This window comes from Danio rerio, chromosome 9 (genome assembly GCF_049306965.1).
Source record: "Danio rerio strain Tuebingen ecotype United States chromosome 9, GRCz12tu, whole genome shotgun sequence".
NCBI lineage: Eukaryota > Metazoa > Chordata > Actinopteri > Cypriniformes > Danionidae > Danio > Danio rerio.
Window position 1 is genome coordinate 3,568,765 of NC_133184.1, and position 20,223 is coordinate 3,588,987.

Genomic DNA, 20,223 nt, shown 5'->3' on the forward strand with positions numbered 1-20,223 from the left:
TCGATGGCATGATAATCGTAACCAAACTAAACCAAAATGTGAGACCAGTGTAGGTTCACACCTCTACTATATAATATGCTATTTCAGACACAGCAAAAGAGGCCAGTTGTAATTTCACTACATTTCTCAAATATTTCCAAGCAATATGGATTATCTGACATATTTGCATGCGCAAATCTCTCTATGGTATGTGACAATTACTGTGGTAATAGTACTAAATTCTGCTTTGTTTACACTTTGTGCAAATGATGAATAGTAGATTTTTTTTACCTAAACATTCATCGCCTTTTAACTAAAATCACCATCCTGACATGGTATCTTACATGATTAGTGTAAACTGAAGTTTGTTTTTAGGGTCGAGTTTGTCTGTATATGCCCTTATGTCCTGGAAGAATGTTTTTTGGAAGTTGGATTGTTCTAGAAATGTTAAATATCTGAGATTTTAACTGCTGATTCCAGTGATTTATTTAGTCGAGTATTAAAAGGTGGCCTGTTAATGAATGTGTTTTGTATTGGAGTTGATTTCCTTCTCTGGTCATCTTTGTTGCCGGTATGAATGTTGGGTTCTCAGTCCTTGTGACTTGACATTTCTCAGGTTTCTCTACACATCTGTCCAAGTGTCACGGCTCTCTGTCACCGCAGACCAGATCCACATTACCAGACCAGATTACACATTATGATGTGTTGCAGTGTTGAATAGCTATCGCTAGTTTTACACCGTATACTGTTCTTGTCATTAGTCTACAGTGAATAAATCAGTGTATTTTGATTTGTGTTGATCTGACACTAGCCATGATTGTGTATCCATTTCTGTCTCCGCTTGTCCCCTGATGCAATCCTCTGGGCTGTTGGGTTTTTCTATCCTCCTTATTATATTTGTTTGTTTTGGCTTTGTTCTCGTCAGAGAAGGAAAGAAAACTTTGTGTGTGTGTGTGTGTGTGTGTGTGTGTGTACTTGTTTATGTGCTTTATAAGGGCAGGAAATTGTATATTGGGTATGACCTAGTTGCACTTTATTAAGGTGATTCAGGGCTCGAATTTGCGACCGATTTGGTCGCATACGCGCCCAAAATTTTATCTATGCCACCTCAAATTATATATGGGAGCATTTGTGCGACTACATAAAATTAGTGCTGTGCGACTGGTTTTCACTGCAAAATGTTCACCACACACGCAGATTTATGAGACATCTTAGCACCTGAGATGCCAAACTCAGCGCTCCTAAATAGTTTAAAACAGTTGTCATGTCAACTTGCTGCAGTAAACAAAGCGCACAATGCTTGCCCCGCCTTCAAGCTCTTCTGATTGGTCCACTGCTCTAGCACTAAATGTGAACGAATTGGTTAATGTCAGCTATCAATCACTCAGTCGATGCCTTTCTCCAGATGACAGGGAGAGCCACAACCGCGAACATGTAAAGCACTGAAAATGAGAGAATGAAAACAACAACAACAAAAAAAAAGTAGTTTAAAGTACGCTATGAAAATGACTAAAGCATTCATCATAAAGCCTATGTGACGGAGTTTGCAGGTAACAGTGTCTACACATTTTAAGCACGAGATGTTCTGTTTAATCCTTCATTTAATCGTCAGGATGCTGTCAGCTCTGCAGGTGGCAGCTATATGTAAAACGTAACACCATGTACACCATCGCAAAAGGGCTTGCATTCATTAAGATAAAACTAATATAGCAGCACATGAAAAAAAAAAACATTGCTATTTAGTTGACGTATGCAAATAATAAGCTATTAAGTCAGTATTATCTGTGTAATATCACACAGCACCCGTGAGAACAGCAAAGTTATTATAGTTTCATTCATGTCAAGCAGTGGGCCGGTTGGCGCATGCAGATGCCGTTTTGTTTGTTTTTTAGATTGTTTATTTAAAATGCAGTAAATTGGTTAATATAACATTAAAACTTGTAGTAACGGTGCTTATAATTGGTGGGTGCGACTAAATTTTGGCTGATGCTACTAACTTTTTAAAGTTGGGAGCACCAGTGCTGCCAAGGAAAAAGGTTGATTTCGAGCCCTGTGGTTTATGATGCCTTGGTATTGGAAAAAATTTACATTACGATATTTTGTATTTCTGCGATTATATATTGCAATATAAATTTAATTTTTTAATATGACTTCATTGACTGGAAAGAATTTGACATTGATTTGGATCATTTTGTAGGGTAGTGCATCTCCATAAAATATCCAAAAATTAAACAAAATAACAGAACAAAGATAAAACTAAATAAACTGTGCTTTATGGTTTTTGGTGGAATCTAACAATATAGAGATACAGAAATTCAATGATCAAATCTAAAAAAACACTGTGTAGTTTTCATTTTAAAAAAGAAACATAATCATTAAGTGGAAAACCTAAAAACTTCCTTTGCCCAAATTTTTCAAAATTTGCTTTAAATCTTAGGGTGCTTTCACACTAGCACTTTTGATCCGCACCCCAGTTCGTTTGACATCAAAGTATGGTACGTTTAGCTAGTGTGAACGTTGTCTTCTGAACTCTGGTGTGCACCCACAAACCATATCCGAGTCCGCCTGAAAGCGGTGGTTTGGGTACAGTTTGCGCAAATTCTGGAACAGTTCACTTCTGATATGAATGTATTCACACTAAATAACTAAAGGGGTCATGATCCTCCAAATCCTTGATTCGATTACATTTTCGATTCTAAAGTCACGGTTCGACTCTCGATTTAAAAAAAGAAAAATTTGAAAGCACAAGCTATGCTTTAAGACTTTTATGCAATATAATAATATCTGACCTTTGTTCGCAATGTACCGCACACTACATTGTTAAATTTAAGATGTTTGTTAACAGTATAACGTAATAATAACTTATATCTTCAGTCAATTGAAAACTTATACAAAATAACCTGCCATCTAATTTCTCTTTTGTAACTGCAGTTCGCATTATGGCACAGGGAGGGTATCACCGTAGCTGTGAGATGGGTTCTACTGTGCTTCAGTATTTCTACATAATGGTCTTTCTTCTGCCGCTTCCATACTTGACAGGTGGGATGGTGTTCCTAGGCTTGTAAGCCTTCCGCTTTGTCCTCCAAATGTAACAAGGGTCATTATGGCCAAACAGTTCAATCCTAATTCAATCAGACCACAGGACATGTCTCCAAATATTATATATATATTTTTTTTTTTCTTAGTGTAATTTAGCAAGTTGTAATCTGGCTTTTTGTTGTTGATTCTGGCTTGTTTATTTTCAATGTTGTTACTCAAGGAAGCAGTGTGTTTGAGGTTTTCCTTAAATACTATTCTACAGTTGTGTAGAATAGTATTTATAAACTCAAATGTTGTTAATTAGCCAATCAAAAACTTCCAAAAACTTGACACCATCATCTGAGCTTTTTCAGAGGCAAAATAATCTTATTGTATGTAAACTTGACTTTCAAGAAAAGTTTCAAGACAATTTCTTAAATAATATCTCTCTCATTATTCTGCTATTAAGCATTACGTAAACAAATTTGATAAACCTAACTTGCCTAAAAGAGGATAAGTTTAGTCACATTAACATCTGACTGTTTTTTAATGTTTAAGTGCCTTATTACAGTGTAGGTAAACTTCTGGATTCAACTGTATTTGTTGCCTTTATTTATTTATTTGATATAATTGCAGATGTTAAACTATCATTGATCTGTAGTTATAATCAAATCGTGTTCATAGAACGATTAGTAATGAACATTTATACACAAGTATGTGTATAAAGCATCTGTTTTGTGAGAAATGCTTGTCATATGATATGTGAACGACCCCTATGGCTTTACTGGGACATTTCCTTGAGTAAAAATTACATCGTCTTAACTTTGTCGGACACCATGCCCACCATGTGGAAAAGCAAGCCTGATAAAGGTGACCCATATTGTACTGTACCACTCAGTAGAAATGGACCAAAAGAAAGTGTCTAGTGCATTCGGAGAGAGAAATGAGATCTCTTCTACAGGTGGTTTGTCAAGCCCACTCACCCGTATGAAGTACACTCAGAATTGTGAAATGTGGAGTGTATATATTCTTAAATGAACACTATATTGTGTCTGGATGTATTTAGTAATATGTCTTCAACCATATGCCAAGCTCTACCTTGTGATGAGCTGTTCTGGGTTTTCTTGGACGACTCTCTACAGTGTATGAGGATTTCCCTGCGGTAGAGCTCCTCTGTGATTCCTGCAACAGTGCTCGGTGAAGAGCCATAATGGTGGCTCATTAGAGAGACATAATGACAGCGGGGTGAACCCCAAGGAGCCCACCCGGATGAGAACGAAAGCCCGAAGAGCCACATTCTCTCCATCACGCCCCATTGACTAAGCAGAGCAGAACAGAGCAAGGAGGAAGTGGGCGATTCTGAAGGAAAAACAGAGGGAAAGGTGGTGAAGAGGGACGGGGTGGGTGTGCAGAGACAGCAATCATCTGAACAATGGTATTTTTGTTCAAATGTCAATTTTAATGTGCTCGTGTTGCAGCGTTTCACTGTAGCTCTCCTCACGGCACGTTAGCATAGATGCTCTCGCAGATCAATATGACCTCGGCATCTTAAGTCCACTAGGATCTTGCCGGTGTCAGTTTATCTATGCGAATAATTGCTGAAGCTTTTATCAGGGTATACAGTATCGTCATGGTAAAAAACATACAGTGCATGCGGAAAGTTTTGATAGCGCTTCACTTTTTCCACGTTTTTATGTTACAGCTTTATTCCAAAATAGATTAAATTAACGTATTTCCTCACAGTTCTACACGCAACACCCAGTTTTTGAAATAGTTGCAAATTTATTACAAATAAAAAACCTTAAAAATCACATGTACATCAGTATTCAACGCTTTGCCGTCAAGCTCTAAATTGAGCTTAGTTACATTCTGTTTCCACTGATCATACTTGAGCTGCTTAAGTAGCTTAACTGGAGTTTACTCTTAAGGCTGATTTATACTTCTGCGTCAAACACCGGAGTATGATACGGCGCTGACGCATAGCCCGTAACTTACGTGCACCTCTCAAAAAATATAACTACACGTCGCAACAACACGTAGCGCAAGCTCTGTGATTGGTTGGCTTGGTATCGCTGACAAGTCGGGGCGGGACTGAGACCCGCGCGAATGGCGCAAACCCAATGTAGCGATTGTTTACAATTGTGGAGTCCCGTGAAGGAGCTCCGGATGGAAAGTTTTGTTTTGTGTTTACCTCATAGTTAAAGTTGTTGCACGTCCGCCGATTGCTGCCTCAAAATGAGCGAGTTTGAGCCACTTGTACATCCCGGAAGTGTTCAGGAAAAGCAAAAAAGCAGCAAAGAAACTCGACACAGAGGAACATTTACACCTCACTGCCAACTATTGTTTCGGAAGTGTTAATGCAGACCAACAGAGACAGCGCGCAGAAGTATAAATGCACAGCCACGTGCGTTGCATGCGCCGTGGGTTACGCCGGTCACCTGACGCAGAAGTATAAATCAGGCTTTAGTAAATTCAGTTGATTTGGACATGATTTGAAAAGGCTGCAACTGTTTGTCAATAACGTGCAAATACAGGGTGCTTTCACACCTGGACGTTTGTTTCGGAACCTGTCTCGTTTTACCAGTTAGATTGGTTTGTGTGGCATGTGTAAATCCTGCAATCGCGTTCGAGTTTGCACCAAATCAATCGGTCCGAGATCGCCTGAATGAGGTGGTCTCGTAGCACACATTACACCCACATGACTAAGCAGCTGTCTCCATTATGCTTGCCTTGTTTACTGTTGGTTGCTAGGTTACCAATACTACAGTAAACCACTCTGAAAAGGGAAACTGTTTCCCTTTCGTTTTTTAATTTTTTTTTTTTTTTACTTTGAAAAGATTTGCTTCATGTTGGAAAGGAAACCTTGCTGAAGATCAGTTTCATTTTGTAGTAAAAATGTAACAATGTATGATATTATGGCAGCCATTTTGGTGTCAGTCGCTAAATGCTTTTTTAAAACATTTATTTTTGGATTTTGCCCTAATTGACAGAACAGTAGGATGACACAAAGTGAAGTGGGAGCAGGGGGAATAGGATCGGGAAAGGTCCACGGGCCTGGAATCAAACTCGGGACGCCCAGAGAGCTGTTGCACTATATGTTAGCACACTAACCACTGGGCTATCGCATCAACCCAAATGCTTTTTAAAAAATATAGGAATGCACCAATCCTGATATTTGGACAGGATATCGGTTCGATGCTGCATATTTTTGCTGGATTAAGTATCGGCTAGCTGGTACTGATCCAAATCGTGCGTGCGCTATATTCTGTGTAATTTGTGAGCCAATAAAGCCATGAAGGTAGCCTATTATAAGGCACTAGAAAGTAGCTATGTAGTCCTACTATATCCCAAATGTTCTGTAGCCATTCTTTAGCTTAACGTGAAGCACAGATGAATATTCAAGTGCTTAAATTCATGTTAAGTTCAGCGCTTCCCGCCGATGTGCCTGTCAATCAAACTGCGTGCCGCGTTTATTACAACACGAAAAACTTTCTCTAAAACTACTTGTCCCTGTTAGTTTAAATAATCAGTGGAAAAATGCATAAAGTTTTGTGTAAAAATGGGTTCTTTTTGACCTTCAACAAGGAGTTCATTGCTGTTTTTAAATCATGTTGTGCTGGGTCTGTTAGATCAGCAGATTGCATTAGCAACACTGGAGTAAAGAGGGTTATTACCTGCTCTCCACACACAAAGTGATGCATCAAGCGCTTCACGCATCCGGCTGCGCGGACGCGACATGCACCACTCTGTAAAATTATTCTCACGATGAGTTTCTGTTCTCTCATCCTTCCAACTGAATTTATTCTTCCGGGGGGAAATACTTTCAGTGCTGCGAATAGTTTGTAAATCCTGGCCCCTTGTTGTTAAAGTATTTAACTTGTGGGCACAATATGGATTGTCATTAACAGAAAATTATTCAGGCATTAATATAGGCTTCTCTGAAACTGTGAATTTCACTGTATAAATAAAAATATTTTAAGATTTTTTTTATTTTTGGCCTTTTTGCGTTTATTAGAAAGGACAGTATTTAGACAGGAAGCAAAGTTGGAGAGAGAGAGGGGATAGGGTAGGGGAATGTACTCGAGCCGGGATTCGAACACGGAACGCCCTGACATGCTACTGCACCATATGTCGACGCGCTAACCACTAGGCTATTGCGTTACAAATAACAATATTTTAACAGTTTTGATGCTGAAGCATACAAGTGGACCTTGTTTTGAACTTTCTCAGTCTTACTCATGGCGAGATTTGGCGAAGGATTATTAAGTAAAACTGGCCTCAGACAGTTTAGTTTAGTCTGCGTCAAACCTGCAGGAAAATATCAGGCTTTGGTAAAAAGCTGGTTATTTTACCAACGATTAAGGTCAATAGCGGTAGCCTATTACGGCTTTCAAAGAAAAAAATCCTTAATATTAAAAAAGAAACATAAGCTGGACCACAACACATCAAATCAATGTCGTAACGAATGCTCAAATAATGTAGCCTATAGTTTACAGCTTGTTTAGCTAGATTGTGCTGTCGGTCATATACAGTAGCGTATAGTTCTGTTATTTTTACTAAAGAAGATATATTATTTGAGTTTATCACCAGAACTATAGAAACTGTATTATGTTTAAGTAAAAAAAATCAGATCGCATTGTATCGGTCGATACTTCGTATTTTGTTATCAAGATCGCATCGGTTCCCCAAAGTTTTATCGCTGGATCCCTAAATGTAATCCTTATCAGATAAGTTCATCCTTTTGAGATTTGTGCTGGTAGCCAGTTTTGTTGTTGCCTTCCATATTTATGACATGTTACAGATAAGATTGGCATTTTGGGATTTTTAAGACCTCAAAATGACTTTAAATGTGCAATTTGTTGATCATATGGGGAAAAATAAAGGTGTAGGTGTTTTCTTGCACTTTCAGTTAAGTTTAGGAAATAAATGAGTGTTGAAAAAAAAGAGTTTTGAACATAAATGTGTTATTTAAATGTATTATTTTTGTGATTTTTAACTTGAATTATATATATTATAATATTTTTTTATTTTTTTTGTAGACAAAATTAAACCTGGTGAATTTAGCTGATTGCTAAAGTGAATCATTGTTTGAGCAAATAGTTAAGGAAAGCTGGTCAACAAATATCCGCCATACATAATGATCATCACAGCTTAGAAAGATGCAAGCAGAGGTGATGAGAACATAGCCCAACTTTTTAAAACTTTAAAAAAAAAATTATAGTCAAGTAGAATTAGTAATAAAGCATCATTTTAATGCAGCCATGCATGTTTGACTAAGACTTTTATCAATTGAATTACAGAGATTAGTGTTTGTTTCATATTTCTCTCTGAATATTAGCCTGGATGTGCTGTTGTTCATATTTCCAGCATGAATGTTCCTGTTTTGTTATCCGTCAGTGTTTTTGTCTCTTCTTGTGAGACACGGGTCATGAGGTTTAACATGTTTGTGATCTAGTTTTGTGTGCTGCGATTGCTCTCGGGAATGTTCTACCTGTGGGCTCATGAACACGTGACCCAGGAGACTGTGAGATGTGACATCATTTAATGCTTTGATTCTGTCTGAATGAAGTGGTTGCAGTATCTGGGCTCTGGAGTGACCCGTGTTTGTGTTGTCCCACAGGTGCTATGGAAGAGCTGCACAGTCTGGACCCTCGACGTCAGGAGCTGCTGGAGGCCAGATTTCTGGGCGGGGTCAGCGGAAACACGGTGGGCAGCACTGGCAGCACTAGCGGAGGAACTAAAGTTAGTGGACCGGTTTATCTCCAGATTCTTATTTGTAAAGTTCTGCAAACGGTAGATAGTTGCACATTTGCCGGTTTCCATCTCTTTCTTCCTTGAATGAGTGCGAATTTGAGCTACTTCTACAGCATTTCACGCATTTCCTAAGTAAACTCAACTTCAATGAAGAAACTCAAAACAGAGGAACATAGAGCCATAAAAACCCTAGTTTCGGAAGTGTTTACTTGTCCCAGCCCTAGTTTTTTATGTCTTAGACACAGCCAGTTTCATAAGAGTCTCATTGTGTTCCTTTTTTTTTAATGATTTAATAATTTTTTTATGAAACCAAAGACATTTTAACCGTGAGGTTCAGGTTAGATCTCACATGGAAACTCGCAGTTCTCTTTGGCTGTGTGGTGTATTCTTTGCTCGCACAACTGTCTTCTCCTTGAAGTTGTCAGATCATTAATTCACAACACCTGCTGCATGAACACCTCGCATTCATCCGCCTCGACTCTCAGCTGGCTCATCTGCATTGATTCATGTAAATGTGTTTTTCCTGTACAGACCTTGACAAACAACGAATGTTCCAATCACAGCTTTGGAAGTCTGGGCTCCTCCAGTGATAAAGAGTCAGAGGTGAGTAGTGCTTCAGTTTCGTTCTGTTTGATTGACCAGACAACTCTAAAGCAAACACTTGTTCAATACTGTGGCGTGTTTTTGAACAGAATAAAAAGCCAAAAAGCTTCAGCTCTCCAAAGAACAAATTAATTGGACCTTTTAACCTACAATGTCGTCATCATCAAGAGAATTCAAGAAATAGGTCCAATCCCAATTCTATTTTTGTACCCTTTCCCCTTGGCCCTTAAAACCGAGTGTAAAGGAGAATGGCTTAAAAATTTACCCTTTAGAATTGGGACAGCACCAGCACACGTCATCATATGTCAATGCCATCTCTAGCTTCATATAAGATCAGACGATCACGACTGCTGTAGTGATTCCAGTTATTTTTATGGTATTTATTTATGGGAAATCACTGAAGGCATATATTATGTTATCATAATAATATAATGTGGCAATAAGAGCGTAACTATTCTGTGCGTTTACACAGGGGTTATATTCATCTATGTAAACACACCAAAAACAACATTAACACTGTAATAAGCTCATTCCCAGCCACTAGACTTTTCTAACAGGGCATTCGAGTGTCAGAATGTTGTGGACTGCTGTACAGTAGGGGTGTCAATTAATTGTTCAGTAATGGTTCAGGAATAACCATAACCGGTTATTGTGTACTGACGTCATTTATCTCATGTGGGCTATGGCGAGGGAGGCGAGCGCGAGTACACTGAAAAGTGTTGCATGCAGAACTGTTGCAAACAATTTATTTGTGTTGAATTTAAACAAACAAATTACGTTTAATAATGTTTAACTTAATGTGTTTGTTTAAATTCAACATAAATAAATTGTTTACAACCACTTAACGTAAAAAAAAATGAGTAAATCCAAGGAATCATCTTTGAATATTTTTTTTCAGTGTATTTACAACGCTCCAACTACGTAAAACTCAGTTTGCTCTGTTTGCTGGACAGTCTTTCACTGACTCTTACAGCAGAAGCCCCTATTTACTGCGATTGAGAGAATGAAAGTACTCCATCTCTCTCTCTCTATCTCTCTCTCTCTCTCTCTCTCTCTCTCTCTCATTGTGGCCCATTTGACCTGCTGGCGTTACTTTTCCTCTCCTCTCGGCTGTTTTACAGTGATACTTTTGGATACAGACACGAGCGCGTGCCTGCAGAGTTTTCTCCACCGTGTCTATCATGGATCAGCTGTGATCGCCCCTGCCGCGTATCAGTGTTACTCATCTGTGAAAATCTCAGCGCGCAAGAGCCAATCACAGCCTTTTTTTTGTTGAGGGTGTGACCAATCAAAGGGGTGTAAGAGAACTAGACAAGGATCAGAAAGTGAGCGGGTATTTATATTTGTTTATATTATTTGCTTAATGCTCGTGTTGTTTAAAGGTACAGTTTATTATAATGTATTACAAATAGTATACAAATATAAATATATTCATACATTTTAATACAAGAATTCTGATGTGAAGAAAATATAAAACTGTGTATGGAAAGCATCGTGAGTGCACCGTGATGCACAGAGATATTGAATTGAACTGAATCGATGGCATGATAATCGTAACCAACCGTTAGACCAGTGTAAGTTTACAGCTCTACTGTACAGAGTTATGATTATGGATTATAGATTGAAATTTAACGGTTTTTATTTTAGCACGGCGGTAAAACTCGAATGCGGTTATGAATATATTAAAACATGCTTGTTTGTTGTAAAATTTCATTATAATAACAAAAAATACTAATTTGTGAATCTCCTTACTTCCGGGTGCAGCTGTGGCTGGTGTATTCTGGGAAATTTTCTCAAGCCTTGCTTTCGAGTGTGGTCCTGAAAAATCTTCGTTCAACCCTTCTCTTAGCCCTAAGTGGAGATTTCTTTAGTTACATTATTTTAGTCATTTAATATGCAGTGACACGCAGTCAAATATTTCGCCGAACAGATCAGCCACTTTCACTGCTCATAAACAATCATAAAGTTCTCGTGCTGCAGGAATTAGGAGGTTTGCTGAAGGTGCAGCTGTCGTGCAGTGAAGGGTTTGCATCTTTAATGATCTAAGACAGTTTGCATTCGGGGCGAAGCAGTGGCGTAGTAGGTAGTGCTGTCGCCTCACAGCAAGAAGGTCGCTGGTTCGTGCCTCGGCTCAGTTGGCGTTTATGTGTGGAGTTTGCATGTTCTCCCTGCCTTCGCGTGGGTTTCCTCCGGGTGCTCCGGTTTCCCCCCACGGTTCAAAGGCATGCAGTACAGGTGAATTGGTTTGGCTAAATTGTCCGTAGTGTATGAGTGAATGTGTGTGTGGATGTTTCCCAGAGGTGGGTTGCGGCTGGAAGGGCATCCGCTGCGTAAAAACTTGTTGGATAAGTTGGCGGTTCATTCCACTGTGGCGACCTCGTATTAATAAAGGGACTAAGCCGACAAGAAATTAAATGAATGAATGAATGAGTTTGCGTTCACTGTACAGTAAGAATGATTAATAAATCCATATGAAACAGTCCCATAAAAGTCACGTCTTGTCCTCAGTTTGGGGCTCAGGCGCGCTTTGCACTCAAACTACAAGCGTACCGCACCAAAGCACAAGTGAACTGCAATCTGGCACACCTCCTCCAACCAGGCCAGGGCCGGCCAGCTGAACCTTGCCTGAGCCAGATTCAGAACACTCACACTTCTCAATACGATCCAGGAAACAGGCACGGTTAGGATAGCATAGTGTGAGTACGCCCTAAGTCCTCACTGCGAACAAAGCGTCTAATTCTTGCAATGTTTTTATGATGGTAGTATGCTGATTTAGTTACTGCATGACAATGAATTTAATGTAAATATTTGAAAGAGACATGGCTTTTATTCCTAGTATATACCATGAATATATTATTCAGATCCTCATCAAATACCTTAGTAAACAATTTCAAAACTCTTGCACAGAAGGTTGACTCAGGTTGTTAATTCATTGTAGATATGCTAAACCGTCTTTCAACCTTCACTGTAGGCATTTGTGCTTCAGGTGTCAGGCTTTGAAAGCTGTCAAGCCATCCACACTGGAAGATGTCCATGTCTGTAGAATGTCACAAAAAAAAACAAAAAAAAAACAGATCAGTAAACGTTTAATTGCACAGTGACGTGCTGAAGCGTTTGCCCCGAACCAAGATCTGTAATGGATGTGCTTTTTTGTAGCTGCGCACGGTTGAGTCCTGATGAAAGCTGTTGTTAATAACTCAGTTCATAGTTCAGCAGATGGCACAGAGACGTTCTGCTGTGCTTTCCTTGAATCAAAGCGCTACAGAGAAACTGATGCTGGTGTGTGTGTGTGTGTGTGTGTGTGTGTGTGTGTGTGTGACTCAGGCCGATGGGAAATGTTCCCTGTAATGAAGCTCTGGTTTTGTGTGTGCGCACGCTGAGGGCTGTGCTTTTGCCTCATGGAGGTTGCTGTGTCACTCTGCGTGTGTGAGTGCGCTCCTGTTTATGTGGTTTACGAGGACATGCATTTGTATAATGACATGGGTATAACCTAGTTGCATTCGTTTACAAGTACATACATTCAAAACGCTTAATGTCTGTTTAAATCAAAGATTACAATATTTATTTTGCTAGTGTGCATTATGTTTAAGGTGAATAATTAATCCGTGCAAGTTAATTCATTGAGAAAAAAAAAAAAAAAAAAGATTTGTTTTGGTAATCTTCAATGAAAATTTGACCATTTGTTTCTACGTTTGGAGTGCTGGTCCTTCTGTTGACGGTTTCCATAGCAACTGCATATTAATACCTTCTCTTTTATAGTTAGTTTGCTATAAGGGAATGCTTCGCAAAAGAAAGCCCCGTCCCCTTACTCAATGGATGTTTCTCAATATGCATCCTTGTGAAAGGTCATCAACGTCGCCGAAATACTGTTCTGATTCAAAGTTCACATCTTGCCAAGCACAGATAAAATTCTCGGATGTGTACTTGCTCTGCCCCTTTGGCCATGCATCGAGAGGTCACTACTGCATTCTTGCTCAGGTATCCCAGAATGCATCGCCATCAGCCTTCGCTGGTTACGCTGTGGAGAAAAAAACCAGCACGGTTTTAAAAATACTGTAACAGGTAAAAACAGTCTTTGAAGCTATAATGCATATTAATGAAGTTGCACCGCATACACAATAGCACGCTCTGATTGGTTTGAAGCAAGTGTTTCTCATGAATTAATGCTGCACACTCAAATGTGCCACGTTGGACTCGCCAGTACAGACAGCCAATCTCTATGCTGGAATACATACAAGTATCTAATCACCGTGACACAGCTTCAAAAATTTGTTTCAAACCGGAAGAACGAATTTGCTGGTAATAACGCAAAAACAACCAATTTTCACTTTCCTAATAGTGTTTTTAGCAGCGACTATGACTATCAACATCACAAATAATGTGTGTTGGTGTTTCGAGACCCTTTAAAAAATGTTTAGGGACTGAAGACACCAAATGAAAGTATTTCAGGTGTCATTTTGTCCCATTCTTCCTGCAAACAAGTCTTAAGGTAGACATTGGTAAGGAATCTTCGTTGTCACATTTAACGCTGAGAGTGGCACACATTCTCTATTGGAGACAGGTCGGGACTGCAGACAGGCCAGCGAGAAATAGTAATGTTTTCCCTCCAGGGGTGCACTCACCTAATCATTTGACATCATGCGAAAGCTATCAGGTTGTCAATCTTCCTCCACTTTGTTAGCAGCACCCATCTTCCACCGGTCTAATCGCATCCCAAAAGACGAAATCAGGCCTTTTTAGTTTGATGTACGTCATGATATGGAGAAAAAACGCATAATATTAACTTACATTTCATGCGACCTTAAAAATTCCTGCGAGGGTTGGGTTTATGGGTAGGGTACAGACATACTATAAGCATTTTGTTTCATATAAAATACACTATACCTGTAGAGAGTCTTCATAAACCATATTTACTTGTTTGTGTGTGTGCGCTTGGGGTTTGTGGCAGACTCAAGCTGGGTTGGCATCTGTTATAACCCCCGATAGTTAAACCATCAGCAGGCAAAGCACTACATATGTACACACACACACACACACACACACACACACACACACACACACACACACACACACACACACACGAAGCATCATAGTAAGGGGAATTGTCCTCCCCTCCCCCCACAACACACCTGCTGTGACATAAATCAGAGCGAGAGGAGGGAGCCAATGGAGCGAGTTATGAAGAGAGAGAGCGAAAGTGAACTGGGAGCTTGAGAATAAACTCCTCTCGTGTGGCTGTGAGCTGCTTATTATGCCACATGTCAGACACCTAGATACTGTAGAAACACACACTACAATCTAGCTGCCGCACACATCACAACAGATACCAAAACTCTCCTACTTCCGCACCTTAGACTATATACGCTAGATTACTTATAATCCCCCCAACACTAATCACAGCCCCCAACACCTGCAGCCTCAAGCACATGATAATTTAATGCCATGTGATTTGCATATTCATGACGGATTTGAATATATGTGTATCATGGATTTACATTCTCAGTGGCAGGAATGGAGATTATGTAATCTATATATTTCAGAGCCGTCTTCCTCTGTAGTTGCCGATAAATGAAGACTGGCAGATGAAATGCTCTCTGCTTTGCGTTTGTATGTGGTCAGCATCTTATATTGGAGCTTTGGTAATGGGATGACGGTGGTGGTGGTGAGTTGGGTGTGATGGCGAATGTGTTTCTTTGTGTTGCTCATTCTGCGCTCGTGGCCGTTGTGACCTGAAAGTGCCAGTTTGGAGCGTGCAGAACATCAATATCAGCCTGCGCCGCCTCGTTAGGGCCACCGTGACATTCTGTCATTGTCACTGAGGGCTAATTATAAACACCAGCTTCAGTCCTATAGTCTGCAGCTCCTGACCCACTCGCGTCTAAAACACTCACTTCTTTTCCTCCTCTTGCTCCTGCTTACCTTTTCTGTCTGTTTAAATTTTCGCCATGCAATTATCAATTTCTTTTGTTTTCATTTCATTTAAAATCCTTGCGAAATCCAAATCTATGATGGTTATTTAGCTAGCACACATTATTATTTATTGGTAGGCAAGCTATTTGTGTAATTTAATCCATTGAGAATTAATCTCGGTTAATTTAATCTATTGTTTTGGTAATCTTCAATCAAGGTCTGAGCATTTGCTTCTGTGTTTGGAGTGTTGGTCCTTCTCTCATGTCAGTTTGACCATTCAAACACAAAATTCCTAGCCACCCCCTCTTACTGTTAATTTGCTATGAGGGAATGATGCTCAATCAGAAAGCCCTGTCCTATAATGGCCGAGAGAGTTTAACATGCTGCAATTTAAATGTGCAGTAGGTGCTGTTTTGTTGTGCTGGTTGAAAGTCTCTTCACGTTCCAATAGTATAGTATTGATTAAAGTAAATGATCTAAACGTGTTTACAGTAGAAACCAGAAGTTTACATACACTCTAAATAAAGGAACATAACTGTTTAAAATCATACTAAACGTTTACTATTTTAGGTCCGTTAGGATTACCTAAATGATTTACATTTACTAAATGCCAGAATAATGAGAGAATTTTTTTTTTGAGAATTTTTTTATTAATTTCTAGACAGTCAAAAGTTTACATACATTTCCTTAATATTTTTTTTGCTTTGCTTTTAAACTGTATAATAAATGTTTTGGGTATCCTTCCTCAAGCCTCTCACAATAGTTTGAAGGTATTTTGGCCCATTTCTCCTGACAGAATTGCTGTAACTGAGTCAGATTTGTTGGCTGTCTTGCTCGCACAAGCTTTTTCAGCTCTGCCCACACATTTTCTATAGGATTGAGATCAGGGCTTTGTGATGGCCACTTCAAAACATTCACTCTGTTGTCCTTAAAGCACATTAGAACTAATTTGGCAGTATGCTTAGGGTCATGGTCTGTTTGGAAGACCCATTTGTGGACAAGTTTTAACTTCCTGGCTGATGTCTTGAGATGTTGCTTCAGTATTTCTACATAATGTTCTTTCTTCATGATGCCATCTATGCTGTGAAGTGGACCAGCCCCTCCTGCAGCAAAACAGCCCCACAACATGATGCTGCCGCCCCCATACTTCACAGTTGGGATGGTGTTCCTTGGCTTGTAAGCTTACCCCTTTGTCCTCCAAATGTAACACTGATCATTATGGACAAACTGTTTAATCTTAGTTCCATCAGACCACAGGACATGTCTCCAAACATTAGTCTTTTCCCAGTGTCATTTAGCAAATTGTAATCTGGCTTTTAGTTGTTGATTCTGACTTGTTGATTTGACCATGATGTCACACAAGGAAGGAGTGTGTTGGAGGTTTTCCTTAAATACTATTCTACAATTGTGCCTCCAATGAACTCAAATGTTGTCAATTAGCCAATCAGAAACTTCCAAAACCTTGACACCATCATCTAAGCTTTTTCAGAGGCAGAATATTCTTATAGTATGTAAACTTCAAGAAGTTGTTATAACAACTCTCTCATTATTCTGCTATTAAGCATAACAGAAACAAATTTATAATCCTAATTTACCTGAAAGAGAAAAAGCTTAGTCACATTAACATCAGATTTTTTTTTTTTAACGGTTATGTGCCTGTTTATATAGTGTATGTATACTTTTGGATTCAACTGTATATGTATTTTTTATGTTCTGGGTAAGGCATAAGACTAAATAAGGTTCATCCAATTTAATATTTTCAAGCCGATAATTACCATAATTTTGATAAGTAGCTCAAACTGTCTGTCAGCAAATGTAGATTTATACATCTGTACTTCAACATACTGAAAGAAGTCTCTCCAGCGTGCAAAAGGCATTGGCTGTCTTTTTATCCAACTCTTACTTACAATCTTTAGCCTTTCCTCTTTGCTTTTTCGTCTCACTTCTTTTTCTTTACCTGATTCTTTTCTCTTGTCTTTTCTTTTCATGCGTCATTTTTGTTTCTCTTTTCTCTTCATTTGTTTTCCTGCTGCTTTTGTTTCACATTATTTTTATTCTTTTTACGTTCATTTCCAAAAAAACCCTTATGTTAAACAGCTGTTTTTTGGGGGAGTAGCTATATAATTCACTAGGAGTCAACGGTATCGATTTTTATTTTAAGCTTCACAAATATAACAAGACTCAATCCTTGATTAGTAATATGGATTGCTAAGAATGGGATTTGGACCATTTTAAAGGCCATTTTCTTCAAATCTTGCTCCATCTTAAAAGAAATGTAAACATCACTGGTTATTTATGCATTACATTAAAGCTTATTTATTCATCTTTCAGATGATGTAATCTCAATTACCAAAATTGACACTTGAGATCATCAGATCGGGTCACACTTGTCCTTTTTCTTAATCCTTTTCCTTTTATTGTCTCATTTAAATTTCCCTTATGCATTTTTATTTGTTTCTTTTGCCTCCAATTTTTCTTCGTCCTATACATTTCCCTTTTCCTCTCAGCTCATTCTCTTTTCCTCTTTTTCTCTTGCAGGGTTCAGATGGGAAAAGAGGAAGTTCTCCTGCGTATTCAGTAAGTCTCTTTGTCCCGGTCATGTGAGAATTGAAGAGACATAAATGATGCTTTTGGAGGCTCTCGGCACAGTCACGTTCACGGTCCTCTCTTTGAAGAGATGTGATGTGATTTCCACATGATACTTTATCATTTTGACAATAACCTCAGATTTAGGTTAGATGTATGAGAAATTATAACATGAAGGCAGCACATATTGTATACAGGGTTGATGGACCATGTCAGTTTTGAAAGTTCTGTGTTTCTGTTTCATGGCTATTAAGATTAGAATTTGAATCAACATGTAGATGAGGCAGTGTTTATTATTGTGCTCCAAACGCATGTGCAGAACACTAGCTATGTTTCCAGCAACTTTTTTATGTGTATTTTGTATTGTTGCATAAAGATTTGGAAATGCTAATATGTGCTTTAATTTTTTTAAACCATTAAGAAAAATTGCACCTAAACTAAGACTTTAACACTTTTATAGAATAAATTCGAGCATGTGCGTCAAAAAAGTAGTGCGCTTTTTGTTTTAACCGATCATGTGATGGTGAAATTGGGTGCGATGGACTGCTTTATTGGACAAAGCAGCAGAACGGCTATTGTCAATTATCTGAAATGTTGTTTTGGTTCTTACGGTGTGTTTCCACCGGTACAGTGCAATCGCAGCATAGCAAGCGTTTTTAGTTCATTCATATATAAGTTGAGAGTAAACTTGTGCAGTGCATTATGGGATTGAAACCAGTTGAGTGCAACCGAGTGCATCAGAAAGGTTGGGCATTTCTTGATGCAAATGTCAAGCGAAAAACGCTAGGAGGCAACCAATTGCTGTTAAAATTAGGCAAGGCAATTTTTTGTTTGCTGAACTGGATTACTTTGCTGAAATCACTTGAGTGTTTTCTTTAACACTTTGTTTACACAAACTTATTAAACAATGTATACCTTTTTTATTCACTGTAGAGATGGCTTAATACCATAATTTTAGATTCAGTACAATACCGCAATGTAATACCTCGGTATGGATACCAAGTCGATGTCATAGGTGATAAATAACCAGCCTCAAGAGGTGCTGTTGGCTTGAATTTTTTTTTACAGTTTACAAATGAAGTTATGTGTAATAAAATTAAATGACACAGGGAAATAATATTGAACACATGAAGAAAGGGTGGTATAGTAAGGCAGCGAGAGCCCAGACAGCAGCTGATCTCTTCATCAGTGTGAATGAATATCACCTGCTTCAGTCCAACATCTACATTAGTAGGAGAATGAAGATGAAACCAGCGTGGACATTTCAGCAAGACAATGATCCAAAACACAGACAAGGAAACTCTCAAATGCTTTAAGAGAAAGGAAATCTAGTAAAATGGCCCAGCCAATCACCTGATCAGAATCCAATAGAAAATACAATTTAAAGGTCAGATATGATAGACGAGACCCACAGAACCATCAAGATATTTACACTTTGTCTGTAAAGTCTGTAAATAACTCACACCTGAGCATTTTCACGTTTCACTAATTGTAATTTAGTTGTCTTGATCTTCATTTATGAAAGACGAATAATGTGGAAAAGATTATCCAATATAATGCCAGTTTCACTTTTAGTATTGTCCTTGTTAACTTGTTTTAGGCGCATTGATGAAGCACAACCTACTGGCAAACTTTGGAATTGCTACACGTGAAATACCGAACTAAGCAAAATTATAATATTGGACCATTTGAAATATAATAAGCACCTGCACACGAGAGAGGCATTGCTCTGCCTTTGAGCCCTCAAATGTGTCATTAAGTTTGACATGTTTCCCCCTTACACGCAACTTTTGTAAAGACAGTTGCTGTGTAAGAATCCTTGCTTGTAAAATACGCTTTAGAATGCTTAGTTTAAGCAAATTGGATGAACGCGATCACTCGTGTAAATCTGAAGAGTGTCGCGCTCGCTCACCGAAAACCAGGCTGAATGCGCTGTACTACGTTGGATGCGTCTGTTCCCTAGCGACAATAACAAATGCCTAATATCGCCTGTCCGTATTCCTCAAAGTTGTTTAGAATGAAATGTTTAGTGATTGTGTGACACAACGCCTATGTGTGCCTTTTTTCATGCACCCCTTTGATGCTTCTTACATCCTTGCCGCAGCACCGAAATTAGGCACCGAAATTCATACGCTGATTTAATACCGGTAAATACCGGTTACCAAGGCAGGGCTCGAAATTAACTTTACTTGGTAGCACCGGTGCTCCCGACTTATAATATTTAGGAGCACCAAAAAAATTTAGGAGCACCAGAAAAAATTTAGGAGCACCCACCAAAATGAATGAGCACCGCTGCAAATTGTTTTTTAAGGGATTTATTGTATTTTAAAACAACATCAATAGGACTAACAAAAACCAGAAACAACTATCTAA

General features: G+C 38.8%; 1 protein-coding gene across 15 annotated transcripts in view; it reads left to right on the top strand.

Moving 5' to 3' along the window:
* Positions 1-20,223, top strand: part of tlk1a (tousled-like kinase 1a) — a 59,967-nt gene that overhangs the window by 11,717 nt on the left and 28,027 nt on the right. For 3 of the 15 annotated variants that reach the window (XM_073911956.1, XM_005167403.6, NM_001199724.1), the window contains 3 exon segments: positions 8,618-8,739; positions 9,283-9,354; positions 17,803-17,841. In XM_073911956.1, coding sequence (XP_073768057.1) covers positions 8,623-8,739; positions 9,283-9,354; positions 17,803-17,841 — 228 coding nt within the window. In that variant the 5' untranslated portion in view covers positions 8,618-8,622. 15 annotated transcript variants of the gene reach the window in all.